Source organism: Taudactylus pleione, unplaced genomic scaffold (assembly GCF_031769625.1).
Source record: "Taudactylus pleione unplaced genomic scaffold, aTauple2 ptg000021l, whole genome shotgun sequence".
In the NCBI taxonomy this organism is placed as follows: domain Eukaryota; kingdom Metazoa; phylum Chordata; class Amphibia; order Anura; family Myobatrachidae; genus Taudactylus; species Taudactylus pleione.
In genome coordinates this window covers 20,540,960-20,554,219 of record NW_028284423.1, presented here as the reverse complement: position 1 = coordinate 20,554,219, position 13,260 = coordinate 20,540,960, and the positions used below count along the sequence as shown (strand labels likewise).

At 43.4% G+C, this 13,260-nt stretch overlaps 1 protein-coding gene across 1 annotated transcript in view; it reads left to right on the top strand.

Annotated features, from left to right (window-relative positions):
• The first annotated feature begins 1,026 nt into the window (after positions 1-1,026).
• Positions 1,027-13,260, top strand: part of GPM6A (glycoprotein M6A) — a 186,675-nt gene continuing 174,441 nt past the window's right edge. The window contains exon 1 of the mRNA XM_088448472.1: positions 1,027-1,452. Within this exon, the coding sequence (XP_088304598.1) occupies positions 1,416-1,452 (37 nt within the window). The 5' untranslated portion in view covers positions 1,027-1,415. The remainder of the gene's footprint in view (positions 1,453-13,260) is intronic.

Here is a 13,260-nt window from a genome sequence, read left to right as displayed (position 1 = left end):
AGATTATTTTCTAAAAAAGAAGAAACATTTTTTTTATTATTATTAAATATCTGAATAGCAGCAATAAAGAAAACCAAATAATATAATATTATCGGAAGGAATAGCTGATTGGAAAAATATTGCCTACACTTTTAATGTGTTCTTTGTAGAAACCGTATCACAACCTAAATATACTGTAAATGGATAAAAGACCGAATTATGCTTTTTAAAACCATGCAGCCTTGTTATCCTAGTGTGGTTATAGGATTTCCATTCTAGCTTTAACCACAATATATTTTATTTTTTTTGGTGGTTAAATTATTATTTTTTGTGTTTCTGAATTAATCTGTATTCTATTTGTTTTCTCTGCCTACCATGCGCATTACTGTGAAACACTGTGCACCACGGATGCTTTCTGTGTGCTGTAAACAAGCAGACACATTGAAGTGTTGTTGGGAATTATGGTGCCACCTGAGAAATGTTCTAGATTGCTGGAGATGGGAAAATGAAAAGCTTGTCAGTCAGACACAGACTGCAGCTCGCCTCAGTCTGCAGATTGTGCTTTGCATTTCAAATCAGGTTTCCAAATTCTCCCTCAAAATGGTACTTCTTCTTCTTCTTCTGTCTATATCCTTACCAGTGGTCTATTGGAGACAAAGGAATCTAGACTCCCATTCCTACTGTATCCCAATCCCTGCAAGCAGTGTCACTGTATTGGTGTTTAACAAGTGCATACTGTATGTGTTAAATAACATCTCTGGGTGACATCACAGCCAGGCTGAACATCTATCAGTGTACCGACATGTTCCCATCACTGTGCCTGGAATAACAATCCATAAAAACACAAATACAATGGAATAATCAGCAAAGCATGTCATTTGTAATGGGGTCTAATTGGGAGTACAGCCTCTCTACTGCAGCACAGACAGAGCCCACAGACATTTGGGCTTTTCCACTCTGCCAGCTTGTAGGGGGTATTTCAGTTGGTGGTCTGTTTTCTGTACAGATACGCCCCTTCATCTGTTCTCACTGCAGCTTGTTCCCCTCAGACCTCAATGCAATCCTTAGTTTTCTAGGCTGTGCATGCAATTCTAGCCCTGATACAGGAGAAAGGAGCTTCCTATGCTTCCTCCCAGACACATTCCCCTCCTAACTCCATCACCAGGCAGCCCCAATACCTGCTTGTACTGGTGTACAATGGGAAGCTTTGAGGAGAGGAATTGATCATCTTCACGGAAGAGTAATTTGAATGAAATTCCACTTGACAGGCTGTCTCCAAGCAAAAGTCAGGCAGTGAGGAGGGAGAGTGCAGCGCACTAGGCGTGCACACAGCTACAGCTCTGCTGCACAGTCACACAGTGTGCACTGCACCCACATCACACATTAGTGCTCCTTAGTAGTTGGTGCTAGTTCAGTTTCCAGCCAGAGAGGTGGACATGGAGGAAAACATGGAAGAAGGACAGACACAGAAAGGTAATGCGTCTATACCATTACTGCTTCTCCTATATGGCAGACAGGATTTAACAAATACTTATTTTACTTTTTATTTTTTTGCTGCAATATAGATGTATTATACGTATATAGCATCTCATGCACATCCATAGCTATGCAATGGGCACATCGTGAACCTGTTCCCATCTGACCAGCACTCGCTAATCTTCATTTATTTTAGCCTTTCACGCTTGCCTTGCTGGGAAAAATTAGGACCTCAGAGTGAACTGTGCAATATGTATAGGTGGCTGGTCTCACAAAGAAGTCAATGTGTCCATTAATCCTATGAGTCAATGGAGCGCAAGAATTGAGATGAAGATTTACATAGACTAAGCTGGAGAAGAGAGCATTACCTTGTATTGCCACAGTACTGTTCTAGTAATGAGCATGGCATTTATTTTATTCACATAGCCTTGCTCATGAATGCATATTCTGTATTACCATACGGTAACGCCTATTTTACATTGCTGTTCTGCTTTGTTTTTGTGTCATTTTATGTTTGTTTACTAATACTGTACTGTGTGCAATGTCAGTGATGCTAACGAATCAACCTCTTAGATTGGATTTATTTTGCAGAATTGGCAAAACTGTTTAATAATCAGAATTTTGCAGGTGTTATTTTTGCTCTTAAATCCTCTAATTTTCTGGCTGATTCGGCGTGTTGGGAATTATGCAAACTGGTCAGTGTTATTTTATTGCTGCATCTTTCATCTAGGCTGTTGCACTCTCTCATTAGACCTGACCTACTTACGCTAAATGAATCCTGTTTTTTTATGCTGACTTGTTTTTCTATCTTTTGTGCACGAAATTAAAGGAATCTTGCTAATGGTAACCTGCTTTAAGCAGGTGTACTAATTATTTTTTTTTTTCCAAAACGATCAAAAAATAATTAATGCATGATTAATGTATTGTAATAAACAGAATCCAGTGGGAGGATTTTTTTGATCGTTAAATAATTCACACACATGTACAGTAGGCTGCTGCAAAATTGACACCATGGCACATAAACAATATCACGACACACACACACACTGTGTGTGTGTATGTAAGTACGTATATATATATATATATATATATATATATATATATATATATATATATATATATATACTGTATATGTGTGTGTGTGTGTATATATATATATATATATATATATATATATATATATATACAAGCATATATTTTTAGTGGGTTTGCAGCTCATTGTATTATTTCCTTTATCATTGTACAATGAGTCTAAACGCATCTACACTGGTTTTATGCACATTTATATATTTAGATGTGACTATTTTGTTTTGTGTTGGTGCTTGATGAATTTACTGATCATGTATTTTTGCTTTAAAATAGTCCAAGTTAATTAGATTTTTTTTGCTAAAAGTACATTTGTAGAATTGATAAGATTTAAGCTTTGCCTAAAGGTTAGTGATCCAGTGATTTCTACAACACTGACATCCTGTGGTAGCTGTGCTGCTGTCAAGTGCCACTGAAGTTAGTGATGGGCTCTGACTGTACACATTTTCATGTATCAGTCCTGGCGTTCGGTCATATGATACGGTTTGGCTGAATTTTGGTTCAGCCCACAAAATGGCTTCCAGTGTGTAGGTGCCGAGCTCACTTATAGGGGAGTTGCTAGGTTGTAGATGGAAATAAATATGTTATGGAACTGTTTGAACAATTGTGTGTGCATTATTTTCACAATATTACAGCATATTAGAGATTGGTCAACTTCATTTCAACAGCCATCTTCTTGTTCTTAACTAACGTGTATGAGAACTTGAACTCTAGGTTGCACGTAGGACACTTTGCCTGCTGAGAGTGATAGCATATATTGGTAGTATATACTGCACATATACCGTCTTGTTCTTAAATATGTGGACACAATACCACGTGACGTAAACATACACAAAGGATAAACATTCTTTGGGGATTTTACACTCCCAGTCAGGGAAATAGTTACTTTTTTAATGGATAGAATGTGAACAATTAGTATATGGGTATTGTAATGCCATCTTACCAGGGCCAGTGCAAGGTTTCTTGGCACCCTAGGCATTTCTTCAACCTTGCACCCCCCCCCCCCCTGGATAGCTCCACAAGCCCTTATGCAGTGCCCCCAGTAGTGCCCCTTATACAGTGACCCCAGTAGTGGTCCCCCTATGCAGTGCCCCTTATATAGTGCTCCAGGTAGTGGTCCTCCTATGCAGTGCCCCTTATATAGTGCCCCAGGTAGTGGTCCCTTTTGCAGTGCCCCTTATATAATGCCCCCAGTAGTAGTCCTCCTTATATAGTACCCCCAGTACTAACCCCCCCGGGGCAGTACCCCCAGTAGTGGTGCCCCCGATGCAGTGCTCCCAGTTGTAGTCCCCCCCAGCAGTGCCCCCAGTAGTAGTCCCCCCCCAGCAGTGCTGCCAGTAGTAGTCCTCCCCCAGCAATGCCCCCATCAGTAGTCCTCCACCTATGCAGTGCCCCCAGCAGTAATCCCCATTTATGCAGTGTCCCCAACAGTAATCCCCACCTATGCAGTGCTCCCAGCAGTAATCCTCACCTATGCAGTGCCCTCAGTAGTGGTCCCACCAGGGCAGTGCCCCCAGTAGTGGTCCCACCAGTGTAGTGCCTCCAGTAGTAGTCCCTCCAGCAGTGCCCCCAGTAGTAGTCCCCCCCCTAGCAGTGCCCACAGTGGTAATCCCCCCCAGCAGTGCCCCCAGTAGTAGTCCCCCCCACCCCCAGCAGTACCCCAGCAGTGATCCCTGGGCCAGGCAGACACACACGTAAAAAAAAAAACTCCACTTACCTTAATCCCCGCACAGGACTCCGCTCCGGCGTCCCCCCCTCCCGTCCCGCTCTGCATGATGGGAGAGACGTCATGACGTCTCTCCCATCACCCACTGCGGGAGCCGGAAAATGGAGCTCTTGAGTGAGCTCCAGCTCGACTCCGGCAGTGGGCGCAGCAGCCGATGAGAGTCTGTCTGACTCTTTTCGGCTGCTTAAACAAACACACAGCAGCCGGCGCCGGCGGCTGTTTTGTTGTTACTAGTAGTGTAGTGCGGACTGCACTTATGTGCGGTACGCACTACACATTATTCCAGAGGCACTCTGCAGTGGCCTGCGGTATTAGGCAGCTGCCTAAATTTGCCTAGTGGTAGCGCCGGCCCTGCATTTTACACTATGCTGGAACAGTACTAATGCATTAACCATGATGGTAAATGCTGTAACATTAGTACCGCATCAGCATTATGGCATCAGCATTGCCCTGTCCACGTACTAATTGCCGACATTCTACCTGTCGACAAATTATACCACTCCCACAGGTCAGTGTGAGTGTGATATTGAAGTCCTTATAATAAAGGAATTGTTTATTTTCTTGGACTTTCTTTTAAAGGCAAAATAGCATATTTGTAACTTCCTAACTATGGATCGTTCCCATTTGACAAGAGGGCTACTGCAAAGCTTGGAGAGAAATAAAATACTAACCAATTAGCTTCTGACATGTTACAGGCTGTGTATGAAAAATGACAGGCTGAGTACACATTAGAGAATCCTGGATTCTGGTCAACAGGACAACCCATGTAATGATACATTGGTCGCCCGTACACACAGAACAGTATAGCGCGAGACAGCGCGATATACAGTATCATTCATGCGTTCATCACATCTGTGCAGATCAGCAAATGTGATGACGCTGTTGATCCGCGGAGTAGTGGGTACACAGTCAATGTACCCTATATATCGTTCCAATCCGAGTCAATATGATATATCATCTGTTTACCCAGCCTTAGGAGCTAATTGGCTGGTACTTTATCTCTCTCCACTTTATTCCTCTCCAATCTCCCCCATAATGTGTTCCATATCACTGCAATGGGTTATGTACGGGATGCTGGTGCTCAGAATCCCAATGCCGGCATCCCAACTGGGTTAGATGCCGACAGCTACTGGTAAGTACACTAACCTTACCCCTAAACTTAACCCTCCCCTCTGCAGCCTAATCCTAACCATCTCCTCCGACAGCCTAACCCACCCCTCCCTCATAGCCTAACCCTAACTCCCCCCTAACTCCCAATACTTACCATCAGGATGTCAGCTGTCGGGATGCTGGCCCCGGGATTATGACTGGTGTCGGGATTCTGGCGCTGGCATTCTGAGCACTGGGATTATAACTACATCCCCACTGCAATATGCAGCGATATGGAACAAACTTTTAAACTCTATGTAAGATTCATAGAAAATTTACATATTGTGTTTAAACAATAAACATTTATACTTATTATCACAAATATTGCTCAATAGTATACACCAATGTTAAATACACCCCACAGGGGTCTATTCAGCAACAGTGACGATGTTGCCCAGAATATTATCGGGCACCATCGTCACAAGTTTTTGTCAACTTTGACAATTTATTGCTGCTATTCAGCAATATTTTGTGCAGGGACAGCGGTTGCGGTAACACACTGTCCCTGCGATGTCACAGAAGGGATTGTTTTTGGGATTCCGAAAACAATCCCTTCTGTTTGTTCCTCTGTACATGCTCAGTCATGCGCTCGGGAACAGTCTCCGTCCCTGCTTGCGGTGACCGCCGACTGGTAAGTACAGCTCCAGCCTGTCCAAACTGATTGACATGCGTATACAGGCTTTATACTAGCCTGTATACATGTATATTTATGTGCTTTTATATTTAACATTTATATATAAATGTTAAATATAATAGCACATAAATATAAATGTATACAGGCTAGTATAAAGCTTGTATATGCATGTCAATCAAATTCGGCTGGTTTAACAGGCTCTAAAGTGACTTACCTGTCGCCGATCACCGGGAAACAAGGATGGAGACTGGGCGGGCTTACAAGATACTGCAGGGACTTATGGGAAAATTTCCCTCTGTCTCTGCAGTTTTCGGGATATTTAAGTATTTGCCTCATATAACGCCATTCTGAAATGGCGTTATATAAAGGAAATATTTTTCTAGTGCTTTAACGCTTTTTGCTTTGCTGAATGGTAGAAAGCGTTAAAGCACTGTAGAGATCAATGGCTGATCCCTACAGTGCGGTATTAATGGAGAAGATAATTGCGTCATCTTCTCCATTATCCCATTGCTGAATAGGGGATTTACATAAAAAATACGGAAATCATAGTTTCCTTATTTGTTATGTAAAAAAAACAATGCTGAATAGACCCCACAGTCATAAAGAAAAGTCCACCGAAAGGAACTATTGGCATGCAACATGTTTAAGCAGGAGCTGCTAGACGGAAGTTAGATGAAGACTGAAAGAGAAGGACCACAAAATGGAAATTGCAGAGGTCAGAGTCACTAAAAATAATGAATGCTTAAAAGAAGACTAGTGTGGGAGAATACTCTGAAATAAACTCGTAAACATGAAATCACACTGTTTATTAATGAAAGAAATTGGGGGTCTTTAAAATACAGAGATTCTCAGTTAGAATACTTTTGATGAGCAGAAAACAATACTTTCCATACTCCGTATTCGTACCAAAATGTGGCCTTTAGTAGAGTTGAGCAGTTCTTAAATTTGCCTCCTCTTGAAGCAGTGTCAGGAGTGTCCATGTGTATTTGTATGCAAGCCATTTGCACCCTTTAGAGATGCGTCCAGTTTTGAATTGTATTTATCCTTAATACAGTACAAACCTTTTACAATGTGTATCTATGGACGTCCCATCGGCACGGTCTTAGTGTTCATGATGGGCCCATTTCGTTATGACCATATATATTTGCTAAGTACTAATTACTAACACCGCACTTTTGTATCCATAATTTTATGTGATGGTGGTCCTGCAGCCATGAACATTGGTAAAAATAAATTGCAACAGCAATTATGTTTTGCCACTTGCTATGTATGTCAAGACAAATGTTACATCAAAATTGGTAGGGGCCTGAGTGCCTGATTCAGAGCCACTCATAAGCGGCCGCTCGTTCGCTCTGAGCGATGTTCGCACAACTGCGCATGCGTATGGGTCGTAATGCGCATGCGCAAACTAGTTATTGCGGCCGGAAATCGTGAGCTCGCAAAACAGCGAGGGGCTGCTAATTTGATTGACAGAATGTACCGTTTGTGGGTGGTAACGGGAAGATGCTTGAAAACGGGGGAGTGGAGATCCGAACGCAGGCGTGCCAAAAGGTCAAAAGGGTGTTTTTACTGGGAGTGCATAATTAGTAAAGGAGCGTCATCGACCACGTCACTTGGTTGTCTTTTAGCCTGAACTGCTCACAGTGATAGCAGTAAGAAAAACCTACCACAAACACTGCGAGCAGTTCAGATGCCTTTCGATGTACCCGATTAATCTAATAAATACCGGAGATGACGTGTGATGCGAACGGCAAAGGGGCGTCTTTACAAAATAGCGAGTGCATTTTTCGTTCGCTCACTCAGACATAGAGGCGTCAACAAACCGCAAAGAGCGAGCGCTCAATTTAAATAGCCGGCCCTTTTTTTGGAACGACCGTCTGCAAATAGCATCCGGCTCTGAAACAGGCCCTGATTCACTACAGAATGCAACTGCGAATGCAATTGTGATTACGAACACAGTTCAACTGCGATAGTATGCTAATATATTGCGATCGCAATGCCGCGCTGCACTACATAAGGACGCCCACTTTACCTTACACACATCTGTAATGTTTAGCAAGACTGCGAAAACATTGGTACAATCCAGTACCATCGCAGCATCATGCACACTTGCACAAGCTCTGACCTTACTCAGAAATTGCTAACTTCATTGCACGCTGAGTGCTCTTGCTGCGTAAGGCATAGCAGTGGCTAATTTATGCACGCCCATGCAATTGCGTTCAAATGCCCTGCATGCCTGCGTTTCGCAGACCGCATCCCCGTCACCTCCCACAAATGACACTTCCTTTCAATCTCTCTGCCATGTGTCTGTAGAGGATGGTTCGCGGACTGCGATGCATGCGTAGTGTGCAACAATCGACCAATTGTGTGCATATTAGCAACTGTGTTCCTTGCTGAATCAGGCGCTTGGTCCTCTCTTAGCCCATATAAGCCTTGATCACAAACATATGGACAGCTTGGTAAATATACACACGTGTGTGTGTGTTCCAGTTTTCTTTCTAAAGCTCCATGTAAGACCCTTAGAAAATGTAAATATTGTGTTAGCACAATAAACATTTATACTTATTGTCACAAATAAAGCTGAACAGTATACATATTGATACATATTGGGGATGATGCAGAATTGAATGTACACTCGTAGTGTATGTTGCGTGAATTCACTCTGCAAAATAAATACACACAAATGCGGCTATAGTACATAGCCATCTTCAACTTGGCACATAGGACCTCATTCAGAGCCGGACGCTATTTGCGCTCGCTCGTTCAGAAAAAAGGGGTGGCTATTCAAATGAACCGTTCGCTCTTTGCGGTCTGTTCACGCCTTTAGCTCTGAACGAGCGAACCAAACATACGGTCATTGTTTTGAAAACTACGCCCCTTGGCCGCTCGCATCCTACGTCATGTCCGCTATTTATTAGATTAATCGAGTACATCGACCAGCGTATGAACTGCTCGCTATTCTTGTGGTTGGTTTTTCCTACCGCAATCTTGCGAGCAGTTCTGACTATAAAATAACCCAGTGACGTGGTCAATGACGCTGCTGTATTAATTATCCACACCCATAAAACGCCCGTTTTGACCTTTAAGCACGCCTGCGTTCGGATCTCCACTCCCCGTTTTCAAGCACCTTCCCCTATTACCACCCACATACGCCTCCTCCTGTCACTCAAAATAGCAGGCATTCGCTATTTAGCGAATAAACGATTTTCGGCCGCACTGACTGGTTCGTGCATGCGTATTATGATCCGTATGCATGCGCAGTTGTGCAAACATCGCTCGGAACGAACGAGCGGCCGCTTACGAGCGGCTCTGAATCAGGCCCATAATTCCTTACAAACTAAGAGGTGGAACTGGGATGGCAATAGACGTTCTTATACGGGGTACACACATGACTGACCCAGCAGCTGGCCGACTGCCCTGTCGACCGAGCGACTGATTTGGTAAGCATGCACACTTACCAGCCGACCTCTTGATATGTTTTGCAAGACATCACAACTGGGCTGGCATTTAAATTTGCTCACCCATTTGTGTTGTCATTGTTGGTGGTTCTTGCGGCCGGCATAACGGGTTGGTTGGTAGGCTGTCTATGCACACCGACAGATGCACACCATATATCTGCAAGATATATAGCTTCTGCCGTGCTGCACAGCTGACATGATATATTTGTCAACGACATCATTCACAGATATATTGTGTGTGCATGCCTGCAGATGCACTGAACGATATATTATTATTATCCTTTATTTATATGGCGCCACAAGTGTTCCGCAGCACCTTACATAGTACATAGAACTAGTAAGTGAACAAGAAACAAGTAACTTACAGTACATTAAAGTGCAGGACAAGGACACGATTTATATACATTGCTGCAATAGCGATTAAAGCACTCACAATAAGCAGCAGGGAGTTGGCAGTCACGTGTTAGGTGCCCTTATGGGGAGTAAAGAGTCAAAGAAAATGTAAAGAGAAGCACCTGAGGGAAGAGGTCCCTGCTCGTGAGAGCTTACATTCTAAAGGGGAGGGGCAGACAGACAGGCGTGACACAGAAGTGGAAGATACGGAGGAAAGAGTATGAAGTGGGTTAGGATGAGAGCTGGAAGGCCTTGATGAAGTAGTGGGTCTTGAGAGGCCGTTTGAAGATTTGTAGAGAGGTGGAGAGTCTGATAGGGAGAGGGAGAGCATACCAAAGGTAGGGAACAGCACGGGCAAAATCTTGGATGCGGGAGTGGGAGGAAGTAATCAGTTGGCAAGAGAGGCGGCATGCATTTGTTGAGTGAAGTGGACGGGCAAGAGTGTGAGGGGAGAGAAGATCGGGAAATGTATGTGGGAGAGGATTTGGTGAGGGCTTTGTAGGCGAGTGTAAGAACCTTGAATTGGCATCTGAAGGGGAAAGGGAGCCAGTGTAGGGCTTGAAGGAGAGGGGAAGCAGATGTAGAACGTCTGGAGAGGAAGATGAGCCAAGCAGCAGCATTGAGATCTGATTGTAGTGGAGAGAGGTGAGAGACTGGGAGGCCAGCTAGGAGAAGGTTACAGTAGTCCAATCTGGAGATGACCAGTGAGTGGATGAGGGTTTTAGTGGCATCTTGGGTGAGGAAGGGTCTAATTCTGGAGATATTTTTAGGTGGAAACGGCATGACTGTGAGGTGCTGAATGTGTGGTTTAAATGAGAGGGAAGAGTCTAGGATAACTCCAAGACAGCATACTTTGGGGATAGAGGCGATAGTTGTATCATCAATAGATAAAGAAATTGTGGGAAGTGAGATAGTGGAAGAGGGTGGAAAGATGATCAGCTCAGTCTTAGACATGTTAAGTTTAAGAAAGCGCTGGGACATCCATGAAGAGACAGCAGCTCAGGGGTGGAAAGGTAAATTTGAGTATCATCAGCATAGAGATGATATTGGAGGTCAAAGGAGTTTATGAGTTCACCTAAAGAGGACGTATATAGGTAGAAAAGGAGAGGTCCAAGAACAGAACCTTGGGGAACTCCTACTGTTAGTGGAAGTGGGGGGGGGGAGAGGAGTCATGAGAGGACACAGAGAAGGAACGATTGTTCATCGGCTGTACAACTATATATCGGACAGTGTGTACCCAGCATTACACAAGCAGGCCATACAAACCTGCAAATGCACCTATTAGAGGATATATGTACTATAGAGAGGTTTCAAGTACTGTATGTGCTGGTAATGATGATTGTATTTGTCTATCTAGCTATACATTATTTGTGTTTCTATAGGACATCATTTAGTAGCAGCTAAATAGTTTGCTGTAATAAGATTGTTCTGTTTCTCAAATGGTTTCTGTAGGTTTATCTTGTACATTTTATTGCATGGCCAGTTGAACCCATAGGGGGGATTTCAATTAGTTGTGGTAAATTACTGCGCTCTATTCAATTAGCCCCACTTAATGGGGTTTTTTTTTGGCAGGGTCTCATGAGATCCGAAAATAAATCCCAGATAAGTATCCTATTATCGGGGGATAACAGTCAATCAATGCCCGAATCACGGATTCTGTTGGTTAACGCCCAATGACTTGAGTTAATGCATGTTAACCCCTTCATTTCAAGGACATTAACACAGGCATCGGGAGAAAAAGGGAGGCTAATTGAATAGACTCAGGCGATAAAGCCAAAGGCTATCTTCCTTTTTCTCCCCCAATAACTTATCGAGGCTGATTAAGTTCCCACCTTAGTAGCAATTGAAATTGCCATTGAGTAGGGACTCAGGGCCTGATTCAGAGCCGAACGCTCTGACCAGAGCGCTCGCTCTCAATCAGTGCCCTCCTCCATGAAAATGGAGCGGCCTCCTGGCCGCTCGCATAGCTGTGGGTGACCACCCACAGCATATGCGAGCGTCCATGATGATGGTCGCAATGGTCTTGACCATCGCGACCATCGGGCTTGCGACAGAGACCCTGCGGTAGGGTCTCACTGCCGCAAGCCCTGGAGTGATTTTGGCTCTATCAGAGCCCAAATCACTCCGACTGACATCACTGGTGATGTCAGTGGGGCCGGCTTCAGACGGTAGGCGTTCCCATGGGAACGCCTCCGTCTGGCAGGCCCGCCCCCGGCACTCCCACCAAAGGGGGTGTGCTGTCAATCAACATCGGCAGCACGCCCCCTTTGGTGCGAGACCCGGAGCGATGGAGAGCCCGTCGCTCGCCGGGTCTCGCGCATGCGCACGACGGAGCTCCCTCCGTCGTGCGCATGCGCAATGGGGGAACAAATCGACCCGCTTGCGAGCGTCCTTTGCTCGCGAGCGGGTCTGAATGACCCCCTCAGTGAAGGACATTGACTAAATAACTATACTGTATAAATGTTCCTTTCTGTATAGACAAATCCTACAAGTTCTAGAGTCTCATTTTATTTCTATATTGCATGGTGCCTTGTTCCCTACACATGAATTAAAATGGTTTCCTATTGTGGCCCAATTTGTCTACAGAGTATTTGTAAAACAGTTGGATTTAATCACCTGTAGAGCTGCATTATGATCTTCACAAATAAGCTTCCTCATACACCATCTTTTAACACTTATATTGGAAAAGGCACTATACAATGTATAATTGGGAATTCAGAATCTGGTGACACATTCTCTTTAATGTTGAAAGACATTTTGTATTTAACGTGACAATTCAATTTGAAATTGTATATATTTATTCATTATACAGCAACATTCTAATTTGAAAACTGTGGTGGTTATGCTGTGTCTAACATTTTGAGGGTTTGTGAAATATTCTCCACTGGCTGAAGCCACCACTTTTTCATGGTTATTAGTCTGGACTCGGAGACATGTAAATTGTAGACATGTAAGGGTATGTATGGGTTTGAGTATTTTTCTTAGCATGAAAACCACAAATGTGTGCTAGTCTGCATAATATGCATTTTATTAAAATACTGTTGAAAAAAACAACAACAACAAAAACAGAACTTATCATTTATTCATCTTTTTTTTTTTTTTAAATGCTTTACCGCTGTCTTGGTAGTTTTTTTAATGTAAATTTTACACTCTGGGAGTAACGCGTAAACATTAAGCACAGGCACCAGGTAAGAGTTGTTCCCAGACTATTATGGTTCCAGACACTGTACCCCATGGTTCTAATCTTTTTAAGAAGCTGAATTTCAATTAAACATATTTTCATCTGGAGAACTCAAAATGAAGCTCATGTTAAAATCATCAGTACAAAATCCGGTGTTATGGAGTGACAACAGTTCAGC